The 25967-nt window shown below is 39.4% G+C and overlaps 1 protein-coding gene across 1 annotated transcript in view; it reads right to left on the bottom strand.

Annotated features, from left to right (window-relative positions):
* Window positions 1-492: 492 nt before the first annotated feature.
* Window positions 493-25967, bottom strand: part of LOC114656172 (uncharacterized) — a 73080-nt gene continuing 47605 nt past the window's right edge. Inside the window, exons 11-14 of the mRNA XM_028807610.2 lie at window positions 12905-13069; window positions 7505-7672; window positions 1591-1751; window positions 493-759 (exon numbers count right to left, since the gene is read on the bottom strand). Of these exons, the coding sequence (XP_028663443.2) occupies window positions 712-759; window positions 1591-1751; window positions 7505-7672; window positions 12905-13069 (542 nt within the window). The 3' untranslated portion in view covers window positions 493-711. The remainder of the gene's footprint in view (window positions 760-1590; window positions 1752-7504; window positions 7673-12904; window positions 13070-25967) is intronic.

The raw sequence follows: 25967 nt of genomic DNA, 5'->3' as shown, positions 1-25967 counted from the left end.
AAACATATAAAGGTTTATTTTACAGTCATAGGAGTATCGTTTAAAGGCTATTTTGAAGTCCATTCATTATTCCAAATCAGTGAAGATCACATCCCAGTATGCACTGGATAAGAACTTGAATGAAAGTGACAATCTGACAAACTTTTACATGATATCATGAAGCCTTTACATTACGCAAACTCAGAAAGTTGACAACACTGTAAGATAAAAATCGGCAGTCTGAAATTACAAATGAAAGAAAATCCTAGTCCCCTTGGGACCATATATAGTAAGAATTAGAAACCAGAAACTAGTACTGAAGGGAACTGTACTATTTCCTTGGTTGAGATCCCCATTCCTTTCGGTGAAGTATTCCAGCCCTCACTCAAAGTGCTTATCACAGACACAAATGTTGTCTGCTGTGCTCTACAAGGCGCCCGCGCCCTGCACCTCACTTGATACTTCTGACTCGCTCAGGAGGAACCACAGTATGCCATCCTTCCACTCCATTTTTCTCCCTTTATAATGTTCATACTCCCTGCCCACAGTCTTGATTCTTTAACGTGGTGCCTCCTGGTAGATCCAGTCTACTTGAGGAATAATGAACCCATTGCAATGGCTCAATTTTAAAGAAGATTGGAGAATCAAGTGTGACAGAAGGTCAGCCATCAGTAAAAGGAGACATTAAGGGAGATGGTACTTGAGGTATTTCGTATGAGGTGTCAGCTCGATTTAGGTTTTTCTCTTTTCCGGCTTCATAACATAGTCACAGTAGACTTTCTGCAAGGGGTAAAAAACAGGACTTTTACTAAACATATGACAGGGAACAGAAAGTAAGAACCATAAATAAACAGAAGTACAACTATTTGACATCAGTGTCTTTGTCAGTTAGCAGAGTGGGTGGCTGGGTAGGAATTGAAAATGCAGGCAACGGAGTGTGCTGACGTTAAGAGAAAGTCTGGAGAGCTCCAGAGAGATGAAAGGAGGACTCACCAGGAGGAAGCTCAGAGTGGCCAGGAAGTATTCAATTCAGAAGTACAGAAGTAATAACAGACAGGAGCGCCTCCTGAATACCAGTAGGTTTCTGCTGAACAGCATATAGGAAGAAAAAAATCATGAAGCTACCAGAGCAAACCCTAAGCAGATGGTACCAAAGCTGCCAGAAGGAAAACATGACCCTGGAATTATTTACAAGGATGAACCTGAAAATGATCTATGAGTGGTGTTTAAAAGTAGCTTCCAGCAAACCTCAAGCAGGTTTGGAGTCAGGAGGAAAGTGCTGCAACCAGTCAAGGGAGAAGGAACTGTAAGTGAGACAAGGAAATGGACCACCATTTTTCCATTAATTTCTTTGACTCTGTGTGCTTTCATCGACTACAACTAGTTTGTGTGTATTTGTAGAAAAAGTAAAACAGATCATTTCTGGGTGCTTTGGTCTCCTGAGCCTCTTGCTGAGTCTGGGGCCACTATTGGAGTGAGTGCCCCTGTCCTCCACATGAGACATGTCAGAATGTTCCAGAAAGTGTTTGTTATTAGGTCACATCATTGAGTTAAGCTGCCAAAGCCCCAGAGCTCTATCCTAGTGACCGTTCTATTTAAGTGCTAACTTACTGGTAATCCACATGCTGCTTCCTCATAGTTGTGACCTAGGCAGACTTTTCCACCATTCTGTGGAGTTGGGTTGCTGCAGCTTCTTGTGCGGCTTACAACTGCAAGGCCACAGGTCAGAGGGCACTGAGACCACGAACTCCACTGGGACCAGCTTCCATCAACTGAAAGAACATTGCTGTGTTAAAGGCATATTTAGCAAGTCACTTATACAGTAGAACAAAAATTAAACGATAAAAGGTGATCTGGGCAGTACTTGTTGTATAGCACAATTATAGGAAAAAAACATTCAACACGAAGAGCACATCCTTCAAGACCTGAAAAAACCAAGCTATGTGTTATTCTATGTCATCAGATTACAAGAGATGTCACTGTACCAAGAGCAGAAGCATGTGCCATCTTTACAATGAGCGACAGGCCAGGTAGCCCAGTGTGCGTTAGTCAACATGCAGAAGCAGCGCACAAACAGCAATTTCCTGTGCTCATCCATACTTCTCCCTGGTAGCTAATTTTCAAGAACTTATTCAAGGTATATATTTTCACAAACTGCTTTAACATTTTATGCTTCTCCTCTCGACATGCACAGTGTGTTATGTTCCTGTAGTTTTTATTACTTTGCAAGTTTCTCTATCATTCTTAAATGTAATTAAATAATAAGGTTTTTGTCCAACTATTAAAAAGTTCTTGATATCCTATTGTTGTAAATCTCACACAATGAATAGATTCATATATATAGACAAAATAGAATATTAGATAAAACATTTATTAATTTATACTTAACATATTTAAGTAAAAGTTATCCAACACCTGTATTGCCTTTGTGAAAAGATAAGTTACTCACTCAAACAGCTGACTAAAGTTTGTTGCTCACTGGTCAACAAGCATTTTGCTACTGGGATTCTTTCACCTGTACTTTAACAAATTTCACTTGCAATTCAAATCTGAAAACCATTTTCGTCCAGCAGGACGTCCCATTTTTTTAGTTTTGATGTCCCAGGTCTTGGACAACTAGGGTGACTGGACAGTAAAGGCGATGCGTTTCAGCATTTAAGAAATAAGTTTGGTCTCGAGAAAAGTGAAGCCAAAATTAAGGAAGGTGTTTTTGTTGGCCCTAAAATATGTGAACTGATGCTTGACAATGAGTTCAAAAGGAAACTGAAGCCAACTGAATCAGCACCCTCATTTGTGCAGGTTGTCCAGAATTTTCTTGACAGTCACAGAGCAGAGAATTATGCTGCGCTTGTGGAGAATATGCTGAAAGTATATTAGCTTACGGGAGACAGAATGTCACTGAAGATGCATTTTTTACATTCTCATCTCGACTTTTTTCCACCAAATCTAAGCGATGTCAGAGATGAACATGGGGAAAGATTTCATCAAGATATAAAGGTGATGGAAAACTGATATCGGGAAAATTCACTTCGAGCATGATGGGTGACTACTGTTGGTTCTTGGAAAGAGAGACGGATGTGCAGTACAAGTGTAAAAGCGAGTGCCTCGAACACTTTTGGGCACACTGACCTCACTTTTATATTGAGGTAAATTGACATAAATATGCTTTAATGTTTCTCTGGTATCGTCTTCTGGTTTGTTTTCAGAATAAACACATCAAAACAATTTTGGCGGGACATAGTCCAAACTCCAGATATCGTGTTGATATATTATATTGATATTCAAAAGTGTCAAAACAGACAAGGATGTCCCTTGTCGCCACTGCTGTTTGCAATCGCCATTGAACCACTGGCAGTTCACTGCCGAAATTCTTATCAGATAAAGGGGATTGTCAGAGAAGGACTGTAACAGAACATTTCTCTATATGCAGATGATATGGTTTTATATATATATCAGACCCAGAAAACACTGTGCCTGCAGTTTTAATAGCACTAACAGAATTTCAAAAGATATCTGGTCTTAAAATTAATCTGAATAAAAGTATACTCTTTCCAGTGAATTCACAAGCATATAATATTAGATTGGACACCCTACCTCTTACCATAGCAGATCAGTTTAAATACCTAGGGGTAATATCACAAGTAAACATAAAGCTCTTTATCGACAAAATGTTGCCATCTGTATGGAAAAAATTAAACAAGACTTGCATAGATGGTCAACCCTTCATCTCACTCTAGCCGGAAGAATTAACATAGTTAAGATGAATATCCTTCCTAAACTTCTTTTTGATTTCAAAACATTCCAATATATATCAATAAATCATTTTTTAAACAGATTCAACAATAACCTAATTCATTTGGAACTCAAAACACCCACGTATCCGAAGAGTGACCTTACAAAGACCTCAGGCAGAAGGTGGCATGGCTTTGCCTAATTTTCAGTTTTATTACTGGGCAGCAAACATACAAGCCATAAAAACCTGGACACAAATATATGAACATACACAGGCTTGGTCCGCAATAGAAGTAAAATCCTGTAGTACTTCTTTATACTCCCTGCTCTGCTCTCCAATAAATGCAAGTTATCGCAAATATACTAATAACCAAATTGTGCTTTACTCACTCAGAATATGGAACCAACTTAGAAAGCATTTTAAGATGGAAAATCTTTTATCCGTGGCACCTCTGCAAGAGAACCACCTCTTTCAACCCTCGCAAACATATCCAGTTTTTAATACCTGGAAAAGTTTTGGGATTAAAATGCTCAGAGATCTTTATATAGACAACATATTTGCATCTTTTGAACAATTACGTTCAAAATTCAACCTCCCAGCTACACATTTCTTTCACTATCTTCAAATTAGAAATTTTGTTAAACAGAAATTGCCCGATTTCCCCCATCTCACACCCTCTACAATGCTGGAAAAAATACTGCTCAATTTCAAGGAATTAAACATCATTTCCGCATTATATAAAATCCTATTAGAGTCCCTACCTTTCAAAGATCCAAGAGGACATTGGGAAGAAGATCTCTTAATCAATATATCAGAAAAGGAGTGGAAGGTAGCAAAGCAGAGAATTCACTCGAGCTCCATATGCGCAAAGCATAGAATTATTCAACTAAAAATTATATATCGAGCTCATCTGTCTCGCTTAAAACTGTCCAAAATGTTTCCAGGGCAAGATCCAACCTGCGAACGCTGCAACCAAGCTCCTGCCTCACTGGGTCACATGTTCTGGGCCTGCACCAAACTAACATCATTTTGGACAATAATTTTTAAGTGCCTTTCAAACAGCCTTGGCGTCACAATCCCTCCTAACCCACTAACAGCTGTGTTCGGTGTTCTTCCAGTCAGACTTGGAAGTGGAGAAGGACTAGCAAAAGGTGATTGCATTCACTACATTTTTGGCACGCAGACTTATTTTGTTAAATTGGAAAAATCCTAACCCTCCTCTGATAAGTCAGTGGGAAACCGATGTTCTATATTATTTGAAATTGGATAAAATCAAATTCTCAGTTAGAGGATCTGTACAAAATTTTTTCAAAACCTGGCAGGATTTAATCAATATTATTTTAGAATAAGAGAAATAACTATTACCGCATTTAATTCCCTTCTCCATCTTTTATTTACCTATATATTTATTTCTCCTTTCTTTTATTTATTGTTGTCTTATTAAAAAGCACTAAGCAATTCTCCTATGGCTTAGCTGTCCTTCTCAGGGGTGGGGTTTGATTTGTCTTCAATTTTGTTTGGTTATAAATTGATCTATTTGTATGGAATGATTACAATAAAAATTAATAAACAGAAAAAAAAAGTGTCAAAATGTCAATGATGTATTTCAAAACCTGACGTGCTAGCTTAATTCCGATTTCATATATGAAATCAGTGTAAAAAACTTAATATTGAGATGCTCTGAAGTTCCCAGAAGCAAACAAAAAATATTTTTTGTAGACCAGTGAATTAGGCTCAGGTTGACTGAATCTAAACCTCACCATAAATTGGCCCTTACCCTGAGAGTGAAGTAGTCACTACAAGGTTTTCAGAAGAACACTGTGCCCCCAATCACAGGAAATTCCAGAAAAGGGGAATAAAAATTTTTTTTGAAACTTACCAATTGGGAATGGGTTACAAAGCCATTTCTAAGGTTCTGGGACTCCGCTGCACCACAGTGTGAAAGATTATCTCTGATTGAAGAATATTTGAAAAGTCAATCTGCCAAAACTACCCCAAGGCCACAGCGACAACTCACTCAAGAAGTCACTGAGGATCCCGAAAGAACATTCGAAGAACTACAGACCTCTCTAGGCTCAGCTAAGGTCCATGTTCATTACTCCACAATAAGACTGGATGAAAATGGGATTCATGGGAGAGTCGCGAGTTGAAAACCTCTGCTACCCTTGAGTAATATCAGTGATCACCAGATATTTGCAAAGAAGCACCTACTGAGCCTTTTGGAATAATGTTGAATGGACAGACGAGTCAGAAGTTGAACTGTTTGGATGACAAAGGTCCCATTGTGTCTGAACACAAGTCTGAGTAAGAACATCATACTTGCAGTAAAACATGGAAGCGGTAGTTTGATGGTATGGTGATGCTTTGCTGCCATGGGGCCTACTGTATAAGTCTTGCCATTATTGAAGGAACCATGAAATTCTGCACCTGACTGGATACTCTACATAAGGACATTCTGGTAATCTGTCTGTGACTTGAGGCTGAAGCGCAACTGGATTATGCAGTGGGACCCCAAGACACAAAAGCCAGTCTACAACTGAACAGCTTAGAAGAAGTAAAATTCAAGTTTTGGAGTGGCCTGGTCATAGTCCTGGCTTGAACCTAATACAGATGCCATGGCAGGACCTGAAACAAGCCATTCACATTCACAAACCTACTAATGTGTCTAAATTAAAGAAGTTCTGCAAAGAGTGGGCTAAAATTCTTAAATAGCAATGCAAAAAATGTTGGATAACTATGTTCTTTGAATAAAGAAGATTAAAAAACTATTGTGTGTTCATTCAGGTTCGGTTTCTCTAATATTATATTTTGTCTATAGTAAGCATGAGCCTTGGATTAAACACTTCAGCATTACATGACCCACTTGCTTCCACACCCAGTTTCACTAGGGCAGTTTACAGATGCCATTTACCCAAAAATGCCAATATGAAAAGAAAACTGGTGCTTGACAGACATGGGGAGAATGAGCAAAATCTAAGCAGTGACCTTGAACGAATCAGAAGAGAGTCTCTGTGAGATGTGACGCTGTAACCACTGGGCTAAAAACTTTCCCCTAACCTATCTATTAATTCCATATTTTTTGCCAAACACTCCCAACATATTGTAAGTGCATTGACTCCTTTGTGTAGGCATCCTTTGATAAAGGGACCTTTTAAATAAGGTGGAGGAGGAAGACAACAACAAAACATTGCTTTGTATACCTAGCTCATAATAACATGTCTTTGGGCTCAGTGGTTAAAATCTGCCAGAACCACTGGCCCCTATGGAGCCGTATAGAGCACCTTAGACTTGACTTTAAATAAATGCTGGGAAACAGTTTAACATTGGTCCAATACCAGTTGCTCACAAAGTTAAGGGTCAGAAGGTGAAATTGATGAAGAAAGGCACAGAAAAAGACAAGGAAGAGGTTTAGTTTTAAGGTATGGATATAGTACAGTAGTAAATTGTGGAAGTAACGTCAACCTGCAGGCAGGGCCCAGAAGGATATTAGTAAACACCAACTGACTTTAGAGGTGTAGTGTTCTGTTTTGTTAATTTATTTATCTTTCCCTTATATATTTAAGTTAATAAACACACCATTTTCTGAATTGAAATCCCATTTTGGCATACAAGTGGAGAAATTTTAATAACATTCCTTCCAAGTAACTACAAAAGTAGATAATGATGTGTGTCATCTTCCAAAACCCTGCTAAGCCAAGAGCCTCTACAGATCAACAAAGACTGAGCAGTTTTAATCCTGCCATGTGCTTGGTGGTTTTATGTTTTATTTATAAACAAAACTTTGCAAGTTACTTGAGCATTGTTCACTTCTGCAGGCAGATGTTTCCTCTGTCGTCCCCCTACAATGCTCACCACCTGCAGAGGGAGGTGGGTTATCACAGTTCCTAATTCTCTTTTTAATGCCAGAGCATAGAGAAGAGCAAGGAGACCATGGTGACCACTCTGACCACTGACCATTAGCTGGAAAGAGAAATAAAGAGTTACTTGATGCATATGTTGAACAGGACACATTACTGAGCTACAAAAGGGGTTCATTCATAATTATACAACAGCACAATATTTAATAAACACATAATAATATGATTCAAAACAAAAACAGTGCAACACACAATAATTCACACTTATCATAAATTATTTGTGAATAAACATTGAGAAGAAAATGCTAAAAGTCATGGTGACTCCTTCGTAGGTGTGGAGAGAAGAGCTGATCACCATCACAGCAGAGTCAGCCACAATACAAAAGACACAAAAAGCTGTTGAAGGAAAAAAATCTATATTTATATACATTTTTGGAGCCAATTTAAAAGGTGACAGAGGGAAGGGAGATTTAATTCTAATCTTCAGTGGCTCGTGAACAGAATTTGAATTCTCCCTCCTCTGCTTCCTTTTTGTTTCTCTGAACCACTTTAGCAACTTATCTCTGTTTCTGCTTATGAATGCCATTTGTCCAAGGGATAATGGTGTTTAGTTTGTGCTGGTTTGTTTGTGACTGTTGCTGTAGTTAGTGAGGGACAGATGTGCCTCCAGTTTTGAATAATGAACCTTCTCTCCCATTAAATTTAGATTTCATCATTGTCACTTTATCAAAATATTTAAATATGTATGCATTTATATTTTATGCATGTTATAAGAGGGATTACAGATTGTGGAGTGGGTGAGTGGGGGAGAATTTCAAGAGAATTTCCGATCTCTGTGTCATTACATAATAATTACAATACAAAGATTACAAGTGTACTATGCCAACTCAAACTTCATCCCGTCATCTTGGTAGTGTGGAGGAGTGTCAGCATGTTAACACTGTGGTCTGAAACCCAGTCCAGTCACAGGCCACCTGACATCATCTCTGCGTGGATCTTCACTGGGTGCATCCCCTAAACTAACAGATTAAGATTATTTAATATCCTAAATTTAGCTGATATGAGTCAGTGTGGAAGTATAAATATGTGCAATGAAATGGGCTAGTTTTGGTGTGGTGGTAAAGTAATCATGGACATGAGTGTGAACACTGGCCTAGTTGCTCTGTGAATTTCCTAAGCTCTTCTTTTAGCTGTATGTGATGTCTCAGGTTTACAGCCATATCCTAAATGTTTTCAGGCCAGACTCTTTTTTTGTGATCAGGCAAATTTAAAAATCATCCTGTGGACTTCACTGCAGACAAAGTCATATCCTGGGTATCAAAAAAGGCTGTATGACCTCTAAACCACATTAGCTTATATGAGCATACTGACCTTTGTGTAATATAGGATGTGATACTTTTGATATTATTTGCTCTGATTGCAGGAAATGTGCTTGTCATAGTTTTCAGCACAAAAAAAATTTGAAAAGCATCTACAGCCCATTATACAATCTAAATCTCATTTTACACAAATCTCTCTTAACTCTTAAAACAACAAAATTGATTACACTAGATTTTTATTTTATGTGTGATTTTTTATTTTTCTGCTTTATCTCTTAGTTTCTGAGGGTGTTAAGGACAAGCTGAATTTCATTATGAATTATGTTTTTTAGCATCATTTTGAAGGTGTAAATTTATTTTTAATGTTATGTTTAATTTTTCCTACTCAGCCATTTTGTTATCATTTGCACCACCATTTTTAATAGTACAGTATACTTTTTGTTGTTCACTACCATTTTACAAAAGGATGTTAGGCATCATTGGGCCACCTGTATGAAGGTAAGAATCATGGACTTCCACAATGTCCAAAATTGCAGATTCATAACAAATTTCTGAGTGTGCGTGATATGAATTTATAGACTACAGAAAACACTTATTTATTTATTTATTTATTTATTTATTTATTTATTTATTTTTTACAAATTTTAGACTAAGAGTTATGGGTTTCATTTCCCAAAAGCTCTGTAATGCTAAGAACATTGTAAACCCCATCGTAAGAGAGATTGTTAATTTAAGGGTGCTTTTCAAACCCCATCAAGTATCATGTTAAATCCTTCATAAAGCATATGCTCCTTGGCCTTGTCGTTAATTGCTAAAAATTTCTTAAATTAACTTTTAAGATGACAATGACAGTAGCCATGGACAAAGATTCCAACACAGAATATATTAAATTCAAATTATGACAGCTCTCTGAACATTTAGAATACTAGGATTTACATTGAGATGATAAGATTTTTATGAGGAAATGCATTATAGTTATAGATTGCTTAGTTTATTTAAGTAAATTATACTTATAAGTTTATAGGTTGATTATATTTCTATGTTCTTTAAAAGTTTTGAAGAAATCAGTGTTGTAGAGTTTCAGAAATTTTTACTTTTACAGAAAAATTTTATGTGTAACAACTGGTTATGAGGAAAAGTGGGAGGAAAGGAACAGGAAGGACTGGAACTTAGAATCAATATGTTTAGATAGCAAGGGTGTGGCTATAATATAGAAAGCCTACCCAAAATAACAACCATTGACTCCAGTTTGTGTCTTTGATCACCACCTCACAAACCCAACACTAACACATTATTAAAATTAAACCAGTGGAGTGTAAATGATACCCTTTAATTCAACCAGGCTCTTGAAGTCCCGTAATACTTGCCCTAAAGGTTCTCTGTATTGAACATGCGGGTGATTTTGCACTCACTAAAGACATTTTATGGATACTGTGGCAGTAGCCTTGGAGTACCCAAGATGTCTTCAACAGAGCCAATTTGTCATTGTGAAAAGGGAAGAAACAGAGAGTTTGTTGGGAGGCGGCTACTAGGTGTTAGCGGTTATGTCTTTTCTGCTTGACATTTATAAATAACCTTCAGTTGATTAGTCAAAAAACAAGACAATGCAACACATCTGCAAACCCGCAGCGTGGAGGAATGTAGGGTGTACGCAGTAGGTATTGTATGTAGAAAATGCGCTGCTGCTGTCTTTGTAGTGATATTTTTTTTGCATTGCATTACAGTATACTCAAGTTCTTCATATATATATTGTGAAGTAAACACACCAGGCACTGTCTGAGTTAGTTTAGGAATTTATAATACATAATGGAACTTATTTTCTTCATTTAAGGACAGAGAAATAATGTACAGTATATTATTTCCACCAGACCGTTTAAGTGGTGACTATGTGTCCAAAACAGAGTAAAATAGGTTGTGATGTGCAAGCTAATTCTTTTCTTTGTATTATTTCCTTCCATGCAGTTTTTAACCCACTTAAGCAGGACAGGGTATCTGGACACAAGGCAGGAACAACACCTGGACAAGATGCCAGCAAATCGCATGATTAATACACACACACACACACTTTGACAATAGGTAAATTTAACAACACCAATTCACCTAACCTGCATGTCATTGGACACAGCAAGGAAACAGGAACACACAGAGTGTAAACTCCAGTGAGGAAAACAGGAGAAAATATACAAATTCCTCCAAATATGTTAGGAGAACCGGACAATGCTGCACACTGCCTTTTATTTTGGCAAAAAAATGTTACGATTTATGTATGAACACCCACATCATATGAAAACTGGATTTAGCACTTAGGTAGTTAGTTAATGGCTTCCAGCATAATGGGCATGACGGACTGAAGCCTGGAGAAGATATTCTTTACCTGTTGGCCAGTTCCCCGAAAAGTGACAACAGGTAGCCCATATAAACTGATGAAAAACTAAAAAAGAATAGTCACTGCAAACACACAGCACTGACCCTCTTAAAAGTGAACTAAAATAAAACCCCCACATGATAATTATCATTTTTAAGGTATAATATGTTTGTCACATCAATGTACATTCTAATAATGGCTTGGTGATATGAATTATTTTGCACGAGTCATCATTTAGTTGGTTTTCCTGCATTTCCCCACTTGAAGAAGGGTGTCGTCATTTCTCAGTTTTTCCGAAATGTTGCTTATTCATGAGTTGCCATAAATTTATGCACATTCTCCCTTCAAGTTTTCTTTCATAAATCCCAGCGTTTGTACGGAAATGTTATGCTTATTTCAGTCCTCTTTTTGTGTGTACTCAAGTTTTGTAAATCTGACCCCAGATGTATACTCATCTAGCAAAGGATATTTTGAGACCTGCAGCCCTTTACATGATTTTGTGTGATGCAAATTATGACAGTAGCTCTCAGTGGATTATTCAAAATAACTTTGTTACCTGAATTTCCCAAGCTGTAAATGGGACACAGACCTCTTTCTTTATTTCATTATATAAGGTAAAGTAAATATTAATCGTTCCAGTTATAAATAGCATTTGGCATTCACAATGCATTTGGAGTGGTATAATCCCTGCGTAATAATGGATTTCCTTTGTTTTCAGTTTTCTAAACATTCAAACTAATCTTTATATAATTTCTTGCTTAGTGCATGGAGTAGCAAATCAACATCATCCCTGCTATTTAATGATGTCTCCAAGGAAAACTCTCAAAATTCCCAAAGCCTGTGTAGGCACCATCGGCCAACAAGGGTTAAAGGAGCTTTCATAGACCACTAAACCTTGAAAATGTGTCCCAGAAGGGTTGTATGTATGAGTATAAGAACAGAGAGAAGGTGAGAGAGCTGAGAGTTGTAACCCTAGAAAGGAACTTGCAATGTGCCACCAACATACACTTGATGGCACGTGAACCAACAACAGATGCCAGGGATGCCTACCCTCTTTGTACAGAGACAGTAAAGCCATCTTTGGTTGCCAGACAGAAAAATAACTTATTATCTAACAGATTTCAACACATGGATCAAAGCTAGAATAATGATGATACATGTTATACTTCTTAGCTTATTGTGAGTAGTTAAGATGTGTTAAGAGCTCACTGGTGGGATGAACAGAGGCCATGGGCAAGACAGAGAGAGAAGAGACATTAAGAAAGCTATGCCTTAATTGCATTTTCAAGTTGATCCAGCGAGTGAACCATCATGCTGGATCAACACAGGATCAAGACCCATTCAAGAAGGAAAATTTATGCAGTTAGTTTATCTACTCTCTTTATACTTTGTGTCATTTGTCCCTTTTGTTTAATGGTATCGATGCATCAATTTTTTGAGCCTTGCAAGTACTCAGGTACTGGAGCTTTGCTAGAAGTCAATCCTTCCTATTATAAAATATTTGAAAAACTCTTCAATGTTTTATCTACACACAGGGTAACACTGAACTAACACTGAACTCTAATAGGAATTGCAAGGACTTGATTGAAGTGGATTTTCATGAATAATAAATATATAAATACAAACCAAGAAACAGAACATAAATATATACCTGGGCATTCCTGTAAATGATCACAAGGTTTTAAGTCAGCAGTGGGCCCTTCACAGCTCATGCCACTCTCTGGATGTGTGCAGATACGAAATCTCATCTGGTTTTGAGAGCCACACGTCACTGAACAAATGGACCAGGGTGACCAAGGAGTCCACATACTTTTGGCTATGAGAAAATGGAGAGGATTTAGAAGATGTTATGCTGTATGCAGTTTTTTAAAATATAAGATTTGGCTAAAAAGAAACTAATTCAAAATGTATAAGACAAAATTATAAGAAGCAGTGGTGTACAGTAGCAAATTACATTTACTTTTGTTATTGTGCTGGAGTAGATTATGTAAAGAATTGTAGTTTTTATGCTATTTTTAAAACTAAGTAACTCTTTAAAAAGAATATTATTTAGTTATGATTCTACTTTGTTACCTTTCTAAGATGGGTTGTTACAATTTAGATCGGCTATGCTCAAGATCACATGTTCACAGTTGTTAATTAAAATGATGCAAAATTGTTGGGATTGTAGGTCATGAACTGGTAGTGTGAAGCATTTTAATAAATACTACAATGGCAATGTTGTTCCCTCTGGTTCTATAAATTAGTTCATCTCAGTAAATTGTGGTATAATAGCCTAGTATACCTGTGTATTGGTGAAGAACTGAGTAGGTGCTGCAAAAGCTTCTGCCTCAAATCTAATCTACAGTAACTTATATACAGTGGAACCTCTGTTTGCGAGCATAATTTGTTCTGGAAACATGCTCGCAGTCCAAAGCACTCGTATATAATAATAATAATAATAATATCAAAGTGAATTTCCCCATAAGAAATAATGGAAACTCAGATGATTCATTCCACAACCCAAAACTATTCATATAAAAATGATTAATACAAAATATAAAGTAAAAATACATAAAACAAATTAACCTGCACATTACCTTTGAAAAGAATCATGGCTGGTGAGAGTTTCTAAAGTCTTGTGGGATTCCACCCAACGGGACGACATGCGGATGAGCGTCCCAAAGCAATCGCAGTCTCCCAGCACTGTAGCAGTTCGCCATAAAAGTGAATCCGAAAAGATTGTGGACATGCTATAAACGCCTGCCATCGATGGGTGATACAAGGAACAAGGAACATTATAAGTGTGCAGGGCACAATACTACTTGGCCACGACCCTGCCTGACTGCTGTGTCTGTGTATAGGAGAGTGGCAGATCCCGCTACAATAAATAACCGCGCTGTTGCTGTTTCAAGCTGAATAAAGCTGGTGTTGCTAAAGTACTGAGACTCAGCTTCGTGTTTTGGAGTGCAAGATGGGTACTCACACGTCACAGCACACACACGCGCACACACACACACACAGTCACAATGCTGTAGTAAACAGTATACGCTCGTACAGATGTTGACTATATGAGTGAGGCACACCGACTCAGACGGAGAATAGGAGATGATTGCCCACAATCCCACAGCGAGAGAAAGAGAAGAACAATCAGCTCAGTTGTGATCACATGACGCTCAGCAGACAAAGTGTATACATACTACTCGTATTGCAAGACCTCGCTCGTTTATCAAGTCAAAATTTATAAAAAATTTTAGCTCGTCTTGCAAAATACTCATAAACCAAGTTGCTTCGATATTTGATGAATGGTTCAATGTGGTGAAACAAACATTCGAACTTAAAAGCTGACAAGCAAATGTATTCATGGTGCTTCTCTTCATCTATTTCTCACATATGCAATACAAGCGTTGCATATTCCCCATCGTAATGACGCAATACATATTAATGGCCTCACACAACATCTTCTGTGTTGTCTTTTTTTTCCATCTTCGCAACAGCATCAGAATGTATGGAAGCATACTTGAGCCACAAAGAAAAAACATTAGGGACACAGTGAAGAAAATAAAAAGATCTACTTTATGATTAAAGTGGAAATTTTGACTTTAATTCTATAGTTTATTTTGTCATTAAAGTAAAATGTTGTAAATGTCATCTTAAAACTGACCCACTTGTTAATCGCCACGGGCTTCTGGGGCTTCCTCCTGAGCTGATAGCAGTGGCAGGCAACATTTGGAACACAGAACACATTAATTTTTTGATATTGCAGCTGTCTGTACATTTAGAATCATCAGATGTATGCTTGATATCTCCTTCATGGTGAAATGTGTTAAAGCATGTATGTTTACATCTTACAGATAAATCATTAACTTCATTTAAATAATTAATACTGTTAATAATTACACATGTGGGGGCAGCACGTGGTGGAGCAGTAGCACTGCTACTGGTTTTCCATGCCTGGAGTTTACATGTTTTCCTGGTGGGTTTCCACAGTGTGCTCCAGTTTCCTTCCAAGGACATGCAGGTTTGGGGATTTGGTGATGCTAAAATTACGCTAATGTATGTAGTGATTGTATTCACCTTGCAATGAGCTGATGCCCCATCCAGGGCTTGTTTGGCCTTTTCAGAGATATTGTGGAAAGGTATCCTGGGAATTTAATGGATGTTTCAGGCAATTCATAACAGAGTGAAGCCGAACATTGTTTTTGCACTGTGAGGATATCTTGCACTGCCACCTAATGGAATATTACAGATTACATAAAGTATGTGTGCAAGTATAAACAGTACACTGTGTAGCAGTAGTATCCGCAAGTGCACGCATCATATCATGTGAAGTATAAACACGGCCTTATACAATAATAACTGGGTGAGATTGTTCTGACAATAACAGTGGTAACACCGGTGACACCTGTTTAATGGAGCACATAAGTCGGCTCATATGTATTTTAATGGTGCCCATTTGGGAGCCATTAACAAGCTCTAAAGACTATTGGCCAGGCATCAACAACAAAGTGATATTCTTTTTGCCCCTAATGTCATCTTCATTAAATTCCATGGAGTGAGTAAGTTCCCATAGTACCTCTGCAGATAACTGACAGTTCCATTTGAAAGGACTCATATAGACATTGTTGAGCGGCTGGAGTCCTCTACCAGCAGGCACAGTTACATATTTAGTGTGCTACATAATTCCACATTGCTAGAGAATTATTTGGGAGTGTTTGTGTGTGCCGGCATCCCTCATAAGTTCTAATGGATCAAGGGGTGCCCTTTACTTCTAATATTTTGAAAGAAATCATAAAGCTCCATCAAATGCAGCATATAAAAACATCTTTTTACTATTTGGCAATGAACAGTTAGGTCGAGCGCTTAAATCAAACACTTAAGCAAATATTAAAAAAGGAAAGTAGGAGAGGAGAGACAGGATTGGGCTCAACTAACATCACTCATTCTCTTTGCCTACCGGTACATGCCTCAAGGGTCCACAGGTTTTTTCCCTTTGACCTGCAGGATGGGAAGCAGCCATGGGTATTTTGGACTTGGTCAAGGATTCTTGGGAAGAACAAGACAATGAATCAGTGAACATAATGGAGTACATTATGCAATTATGAGATAAGTTAAAAAAAAAATCAAATCCCTTGCCTAAACTCATTAAGAGGCTGTCTATTATGTCCAGTCGGTGGACTGCATCTTGGTGCTGGAATCCACCTCCCAATCTAAATTCCTAGCCCATTGGCAGAGACCCTATGAGGTCAAAAGCTATAAAGGATTATGTTACAAAGCAACCAATCAGAGACAGATTGAGCAGATTTATCACATTAATTTACTAAAACAATGGAGAAGAAAGAGCAGAGTCTTCTCAGAAGGTACCTTTAAAGATTAGAACAATCTAGATGAGAACTGGCCATTCAGCCCAACAAAGCTCACCACTCCTATCCACTTAATTCTTCTAAAAAATATCAAGTCTAGTTTTGAAACTCCACCAAGTCTTACTGTCTACCACATTACTTAGTACATTATTCCAAGTGTCTATGGTTCAAAACCTCCTAATGTTTGTGTGAAATTTACCCTTAACAAGTTTTCAACTGTGTCCCCATATTCTTGATGAACTCATTCTAAAATAACAGTCTCGATCCACTGTACTAATTCAAACATGTCCCCTCTTAATCTTCCTTTGCTTAAATTGAAATAGTTCAGCTCTTTAAAACTTTCTTCAAAATTCATCCCCTACAGCCCTGGATTCAGCCTAGTCACTCTTTTCTGGACTTTTTCTAGTGCTACTATATTCTTTTTCTAGTATGGAGACAAAAACTGCACACAGTACTCCAGAGGAGGCGTCACTAGTGCATTATAAAGCTTGAGCATAACCTCCCTGGACTTGTACTCCAAACATTGCGCTATATAGCCTAAGATTTTGTTAGCCCTCTTAATGGCTTCTGAACACTGTCCGGAAGTTGATACTGTTAAGTCCACTATGACTCCAAAATCCTTCTCATAAGGTGTACCTTTGATTTTCACCCATTGTGTATTCAAACTTAATGTTTTTACTTCTTATGTGTAACACTTTACATTTATTGAAATTTCACCTGCCACAAATCTGAAATGATTTAATGGATTACAGATTATCTAATAATAATATATAATAATAATTCTTTGCATTTATATAGCGCTTTTCTCTCTACTCAAAGCGCTCAGCAATTGCAGGTTAAGGGACTTGTTTAAGGGCCCAACAGAGCAGAGTCCCTTTTCTGCCAGTCCATCTATCTTCGTTATCATCTGCAAACTTAAACCATTTTATATTCCTATCCAAATCATTTATATATATTAAAAATAGCAGCAGCCCTAGAACTGACCCCTGTAGAACACCACTCTTAACATCAGCTAATTCTGATAAGGTCCCTTGCACCATCACTCTATGCTTTCTGTGCTTGAGCCAATTCTGCATCCATCTACAAACATCACCCTGAACTCGCACTTCTTTTAGTTTGATGGTCAACCTCTCATGTGGCACCTTATCAAATGTTTTCTGAAAGTTAAGATAAATAACTTCATATCCTCCAATTTGATCAAACCCTTTTGTCGCTTTCTCACAGAATTCCAGCATATTGGTTAAACATAACCTCCCTCTTTTGAAACCATGCAGACTGTTCTGAAAAACTCCTGTATTTACAATTCAATACAATACAATTTATTTTTGTATAGCCCAAAATCACACAAGAAGTGAAGCAATGGGCTTTAACAGGCCCTGCCTCTTGACAGCCCCCCAGCCTTGACTCTCTAAGAAGACAATGAAAAACTCCCAAAAAAAACCTTGTAGGGAAAAACGGAAGAAACCTTGGGAAAGGCAGTTCAAAGAGACCCCTTTCCAGGTAGGTTGGGTATTTGCCATGTGCTGCTCAACCATATCCTTAATAATTTCTTTTATTAATTTTTTGGTGATGCACGTTAAGCTTCCTGGCCTATAGTTGATTGGGTCTGCCCGGTAACTCTTATTATTTGCCATTTTCCAGTCCTTTGGAATTTCCCCCGTTCACAGTGATGTCCTAAAAATATGCATCAAGGGCTTATATATGTACTCGCTAACCTCCTTAAGAACTTGAGGGTAACTTTCATCTGGTCCTAGAAATTTGTTTGATTTCAGCCTATTTAATCTGAGTAGTACTTCTCCCTATTTCTCTATCACCCAGTTCCTCCCTAGTAGACCCCTTTACTAATGGGAGGCTATCCACTTCCTCACTTGTGATGACCTTAGAAAAATGCATGTCTGGAGCATCTGCTATCTCACTGTCTGTATTTTTTAATTCCCTTTTACTATTCCTGATGCACTTCACCCTCCTCGACTGTTTTTACTACTAAAATACTGAATCTCTCTGGGTTGTCTTTAAACTTATCTGCTATATTCCTGTCTGTCTTTTAGCTTCCCTAATATGCTTCTTAATGGTTGCCCTCATGTTCTCACACCCCCTATGATTCACATTGGAGTTATTAGTCTTATAAGCCTTATACATCTGTTTCATCCTTTGAAGCTTTTCTTTAACTATTTATTAACCCACTGCAGAATTTTTTTAATTTCCCCATTAATTCCAAATTTGGGTTTATGCCTGTCCTGCATTACATGTAAAACTTTTTTAAATGCGTTCCACTGCTCCTCGACTGTCTCCACACTTAAAAGCTAATCCCAGTCTATCCTCCTTAGACTTTGCTGCATCTGCTCAAAATTTTCCCTTCCAAAATTAAACTTAAGCGTTTTAGTCTCAGAGAATTGTATTATATTACAGTTATTTGACGATTCTGGTTCAGTCACCTCTACACCCTCAATTCTATCCTGATTATTACAAAATACTAAATCTAGACAGGTTTCACCCAGTGTTGGTGCTTTAACATACTGTATTAAAAAACAGTCACTGATTACTTCTAAAAACTCTTGATCTTGTGTTCTGCTATTTGCAAGATTATCCCAGTCATGATTTGAGTAGTTAAAGTCCACCATGACTGGAGTATCTCCCTGTAAACTTGCTTTTTTTAATATTACTAAAAAGTTGTGTGTTGAAATTACTGTCTGCACTGGTTGGTCTGTAACACACTCCTAAAATAAGACCTCTTTCCCTAATGCTTTCCAAGCGAAGCCACATGTCCTCACTAAGATGGGGCTCATTGTCCAACTGAAGAGGACTTGCGTTTAAATTGTGTTTGACATAAACAGCAACCTCACCTTCTTTTCTTTTGCATCAATCTTTCCTAACTATGTGTATCCCTCTATATTATACTCATCCCCATCTTTGTTATTTAGCCAGGTTTCCATTATTGCTATAATATCATAATTATACTCCTCTACATACAACTCCAACTCACTTGCTTTATTTTTGATACTTCTATCAATTTTTACACAATTGTTTGTTCTTCCATGTAGAGTTCTAAACCTACCCTTTCCTAAGCACCACCCCCAATTACCTAATTTAAATAATCCTTGACTAACTTACTCATACACCTCCCCAACATTTGGTGCCCCTTCAGTTCAGATGTAACCCATTGTGGCAGAACAGGTCCCATCTGCTCCAAAAGTAGTCCCACTACCCCATAAACCTACATCCTTTGACCCTGCACCAAGATTTGGGTCACGCATTAAGCCTTCCAATCTCCTCAATCTTACTTTGACTGGCGTGTGACATAGGCAGAACTTTAGAGAAGACCACCTTGTCAGTTCTGCTCTTCAGCCTGGCACTGAACTCTTTGAATTTGGATCACAGAACTGACAGACTACCCTTATTTATGTAATTTGTTCCAACATGAAAAATGACAACTGGATCCACCCTGCTCTGGCCAACAGCCTATCCACCATTCTAGGGAGGTCTCCCACCTGTGCACCAAGAAAAGTCAACACACCATGCAAGATTCTCTGTCTCAGGAGCAAACCTGTGTTTCAATACCCCTATTGACTGAGTCCCCAACTATCACTACCTCTCTCTTTCTGGGAACTGGTTTTGAGGTGGCCCATTGGGGCTCCTCGTCACTGACTACCTCCTCAGACTATTCAGAGACACCGTCCTGCTATGCAAGCACTTGAAAATGGTTTGACACTTGCAGTTCTGGGGTTGATGCGACCAGACAGCGTGCACCCTTTACATTATGCCTTGTGACTATGACCCACCTACATTATCTACCTGTGTGGTCTGGAATCTCCTCCTGTGCCACCTTAGGGGTACACACTATCTCTCCGAAGGACATCTGGACTAGGTCCACCAATTCTCTACTAGAATCCAGGCCAGCTAACTCCAAATCCAATTCAGTGACCTGAGCTTGATGTGCTGGATCAGCTGCCACCTCCTGCACATGTAGTGCTCATTGAAGACTGGTTCTTCCAAGCCATCCTTCATTTGCTGTCCAACATTCAACAGGCTTGCATTGCACTGGCCTCATTATAAAAATTTGAATTAGGATTATTAAGGCCAGGTTTATACTTCACGCGATGCGACGCATGCTCCAGCAGACGCTACTGCTATGGAAGCATTTTACTGTTTATACTTGCGTGCGTACGTTACGTAAATCTGGAAGAATCCATCAGGTGGCAGTGCGAGATATTATCATAGTGAGAACAGGTTCGGCTTTGCTGTGTTTTGAATTGCCTGGAGCACCCATTAAATTCCGATGACACCTTACCGCAATATCTCTGAAAAGGATGTTTAATGATTAAATCCATCAATACAGGGATGTGCCCATTCCAGCTGGCACTGGGCATGAGGCAGTAACAATCCGTGGACAAGGCATCAGCTCATCGCAAGGCGACCACAAGCACTCACATACACTAGCATCATTTTAGTGCCACCATATTTGCATATCTTTGGAAGGAAACCAGAGCACACTGTGGAAACCCAGCAGGAAAACATGTAAACTCCAGGCAGGAAATACCAGCGACGTGCCTCCCTGCGAGATAGCAGCACTACCATTCCGCCACCGTGTCACCCCCATGTGTGCAATTATTAACAGTATTCATTATTTAAACGAAATTAACAATTTATCTGTAAAATGTAACATACATACTTTAATGCATTTCATCATGAAAGTGATATCAAATATAAATATAAGAATTCTAAATGTGCAGAGAGTTGCAATATCATAAATTTAATGTGTTCTGTGTGGTGATGATCTATTGCTGTTTGCTGCTGCCGTCAGGTCAGGAGGAAGCCCCAGAAGCTCGTAGCGATTAACAACTGGGATGACGTTTATGACGGTCTGCTTTAATAATAAAATAAACTACGAGGTTAAATGAGGTTAATCACAAAATACACCTTTTCACCATGTTCTTAATTTTTTTTCTCTGTGGCTCAAATACATTATCAAGTGCATTATGTTGCTGTTGTGAAGTTGCAAAAAAAAAAGACGGCACAAAAGATGGTATGTGAGACTTTTAAAATGTATTGTGTCATTAAGATTGGGAATATGTGATACTTGAATATAAAAGAACCACGAATGCATTTGTATGTCAGCATTTTGCTTCACCACATTGAACCATTCATCAAACATCGAATCACCCACATCGATCCCGTAGGAACCTCAAAGTGGCTTTTTGTCTCATGTAGATAGTAAAAAGAGACTGACATCATATTCCAACTTTTATCACACTGCGCCCCCGACTTTTTGCTGGTACTGCAAAAACTCGCTCACGGTTCACATTAATTTCTGAGGACGTGCTCAGAGAATGCGTCAAATGAACGCTGGGAACGCGTGGCAGCCATGATGTGTGTGCGTACGTGATGTGAGTGGGAAGTATAAACGTGCCCTAAAACTGCCTTAACTTTTTTTTATTAAAATTAAATGATTTAATGTAAATGGTAATGCTAAAGAAAATTAAGCCAAAGAAATTAGATTATAGAACTGCTACAGTTATTTTACACTTTCTGGTCCCTTAAACTCCTGTAACCTTCTCCCTCTTGACTGCCTGGTGTTTGTTCTTCTTTGAGGTTAACTTTACTTTCTCTGTCTGTTCTCCTAACTTTGCTCTCCTCTTATTCCTTACTTAAAAGCTCACCACTCACACCGTTTGTAATCCTTCGTATTAATAAATGCTTACACTGTGACCGCTAAGAACTGATCGATCTAGAAAAACTCCCCTACTGAATAAGTGTTGCTAGTTAATTTCTTACTGTGTTATCTGCTCATATGGCCTCTTGTGCCTGGATCGGCCTAATGCTTGCTGGCTGCCTGCCAACATAACGTGGACCCTTACCTTTATTGCACACAGCTATTTATTCCTTGCTACAATACCAGTTATTTACTTACTTACTTACAGATGGCAATATCAGTTACTGTTGCTTTCTACACTGCCTCAGCGAATATAAATAACAAGAACAAGGACACGTAACAAGTACCTTTCCCAAACGCACCGCCAAACACCAAGCTAATTTTGCTCCTGTGCATGTGAAAAAAAGCAAAAAACTCTTCTAAATGGAAAATAAAGCTTTACAAATTCTTGCAAGATTCCTTAGCAGCAACCAAAATACAAGTTTATAGGAGCACAAAAACACAGAAGCTCTCAGTAGCTTCTCTCTCATTTGCAAAGGTGAAGTCAGCACCTCAGCACCAATCTCTCTAGAGTTATTATATGAGTGAAAAATAACTCTTGTGTAAAAGGATCAAATGGGGTAAATGATCACGCAAGTTGTCTATGTCGTATTTACCAATTTGGGGACAATGAAACTAATATTGCAAATTATCATCACTCTTCCAGGAGTGATTCTCAAGGAGAGCTCCTACCAGAGACTAAGCGGATGGAAGTCAAAAAATACTTGAGTATGGGATAATTGAGGAAAGTGATAGGCCACAGTCAGGTCCTATTGTCTTTCTAATTAAACCCTGATAGAAACTTGTGATTTTGTAATGACTTTGTAAAGTCTCTTGTTTCAATGTTTATCCCTTGTCACAAATAGACAATATCCTAGAGAGACTTGGTAATGCTTACTCTTCCTCTTAATGCTAGCAAGGAAAAGTGGTATTGGCACATAACCTCTAGAAGTAAAACAAAACCTGTGACTTACACTCCTAGTGGCCACTGGCAGTATCTTGCCCTTCCCTTTGGGTTACACAAGACCCTAGTGACCTTCTAGTGTTTGGGACAACACAGAAATCAGAAGATTTGTGCTCTGTTCTTCTGAAAGAGCAGCACAATTGACGGACTTAATGCAGAAAAATAAACCCAATAAAAATGCAAAAGTTTACTTCAAGCAGGCCTTGGCTACAATATGACTCCTAAATAATCCTAACTTCTCTCTCTCTTCCTGTCCTCCAGAATGATGCATCTAAAACTGACCTAGGTGCCATGATGAGTTAGAGCATAGTGGGCACCAAGCGTCCCATTCTAATGCTGAGCCAGAAACTGTCGGATAGGGAGACCAAGAGCAAGAGGCCCTGGTAGTGAAGTTGGCCATCTCTAAACTGAACTTAACATGGTGACACCAGTACTAACCTCTGTTCCACTTTCAGTCCCAGAGTGTAGAAGAAACCATAGGAAGACCTGTGGCACAACTTGAGCTTCTCCATGCTTGCTGCTATTTAAAGTGCTCATCAGTGTTCATTGTGGAACTGGCTACCTGAGAGTATCAATCCTCTTGGCAGCAATTATCTTAGCTGTAAGACACCAGATTGGCTTTACCGTTTTTCAAGCATTATTTTCTTGCCTTTTTTACATTAGACATTAAAAGGGGCATTCCTCTGGACCCCAATACTTTACATTCTTTTGTTTACTATCTATCTATCTATATATATATTGTCACATGCATGTGAATGGGTGACAGTTAAAGGGCTTAGGTGATGTTAATTCTCCACTAACCCAGGGGGTGGCGCTGTGTGAAAATACTCTCCCTTTTTCTCCCTCTGCAGACCAGAAGACTGACAATTCTCCTCCAATGACATCACTTCCGATGTCCATCCACCTGGACCTGCCCTGGAAGAACCACCATCTTCGAAAGTCAGAAAAGGACCCCAGTATTTCTATTACAATTTTACAATAGATGGGGTCAGCCACAAGATGCCCCAAAACATTTTCACTGTCCTGTCATTATATATACATTATATATATATAGATCGGGCTTTATTCTAGAATGTGCTTGAACATTCTGCTTGATTTTGCGACTTCTCCCATCGTGCTAAGAATCATAGTTTGCTTGCAGGAGTGATATATTCGCACTAATCTGAGACAGAGGCTGCAGGCTGAGGGGAGGGGGAAGCATGACGTCAGGAGTAGGGAGCCAGGCAGGGCCCTCCTCACTGTCCTGTTTTACTTCTACGCGGACAGAGCTGTGGGGGACGGCTAGTGTATATATATATCTCTTTGTCACGCACGAGCGATTAGGGAGCAGCTGAGCGACCCGGTTTGTTGAGTAAAACGTCCCGCGAGGGAGCTACGGCAGTGTACTAACCTCTGTTTCTTTAATTCCTCAGAAAGACCGAGGCGGCGGAGCCGTAAAGAGCGCCCAGATGTATCAAGAAAACGCACACTTCCGGGTGCATTTGTAAACACGGACGAGCCCTGATGACGTCAGACTCCCAGAAACCACCGCAACACTTCCCAGCATCTCTCACACATTATTTCCTGTTCGCCAATATAAAATGTCCGTCCTTCCCTGCTGTAATTGTCAAATTTTGAGTTGCTGAACTATTTTTGACCGGTATTTTGATTTATAGTATACGGGGCGTAAAAACCCCAACCCTTAATCTGTTCTTCGTGTGTTTATTGTACAGTGGCGTAGTCGTGCGGATTAAAAAAACAAAAAAGTCCGAAAATGACAGAAGGACAGGACCTGAACGCGGTCCTCAACATGCTCGTCATGGAGCTGCAGGCAGTGAAGTTGGACGTAGCCGCGACTAAAACAGAGCTCGCTGATACGAGGAGGCGGCTGGCGGCAGCAGAAGCGGTAAGACCGGAGCCAGAGAGGCCTCCTCCCCCTCCGATGTTAGCCCTTACGGCCGATGACGACATAGAGTCGTTCTTGGGCATCTTTGAGCGAACCGCTAACCGTAACCAGTGGCCGCGTGCTGAGTGGGCGTCCATCTTGGCGCCGTATCTGAAGGGGCCCACGCAGCGGGCTTATCATGACCTCCCCGAGGAGGAAGCCGCCCAATACGACCTCCTGAAGGCCGAAATCTACCAACGATACGGAGTGACCTCCGGCCAGCAGGCACGCGCCTGGCGGCAGTGGCGATTCGACCCCGCACTCCCGGCAAGAGCCCAGGCCTTTGAGTACTGGGGTAAGCTATGGCGCTGGCTACGGCCAGATAAGAACCAGGCTCGCCAGGTGGTAGAGCAAGTGGCATGTGAGGGGCTGATATATGCTATGCCAGATTATCTCGCCCAGCAGGTCTGGAGGCACCCGTTTAAGGACATGAATGGTCTTCTGGAGGTATTAGAGCGGCAACTGGTGGTGACCCAACTCGGGGGTCCCGACAGGGACGCCCCGTTGTCCCTGAGCCCTCTCGCCGCGCCACTGAGGCTCCGGTCAAGCCCAAGGAGCGTAAACTCACGCTCCCACGCTGTTTCAAGTGTGGGGAGCCGGGACACTTGCTGCCAGCTTGCCCACTCAATCAGGAGCCCATGGACTGCAGCTGGACCCGAGAGGAAAGGTACTGTGCACTGTCTAATCCCCTCGTGGTTACTAATACAGGAGTGGTGTTATTGAATGGGCACTCGGTGGTGGCGATGTTTGACTCCGGGAGTAACATTACCATTGTTGCTCGCCGTTATGTTTTAC

The sequence above is a fragment of the Erpetoichthys calabaricus genome, chromosome 8, assembly GCF_900747795.2.
Source record: "Erpetoichthys calabaricus chromosome 8, fErpCal1.3, whole genome shotgun sequence".
In the NCBI taxonomy this organism is placed as follows: domain Eukaryota; kingdom Metazoa; phylum Chordata; class Cladistia; order Polypteriformes; family Polypteridae; genus Erpetoichthys; species Erpetoichthys calabaricus.
The sequence above is the reverse complement of the archived record's forward strand: the minus strand, read 5'-3'. Positions and strand labels throughout refer to the sequence as shown.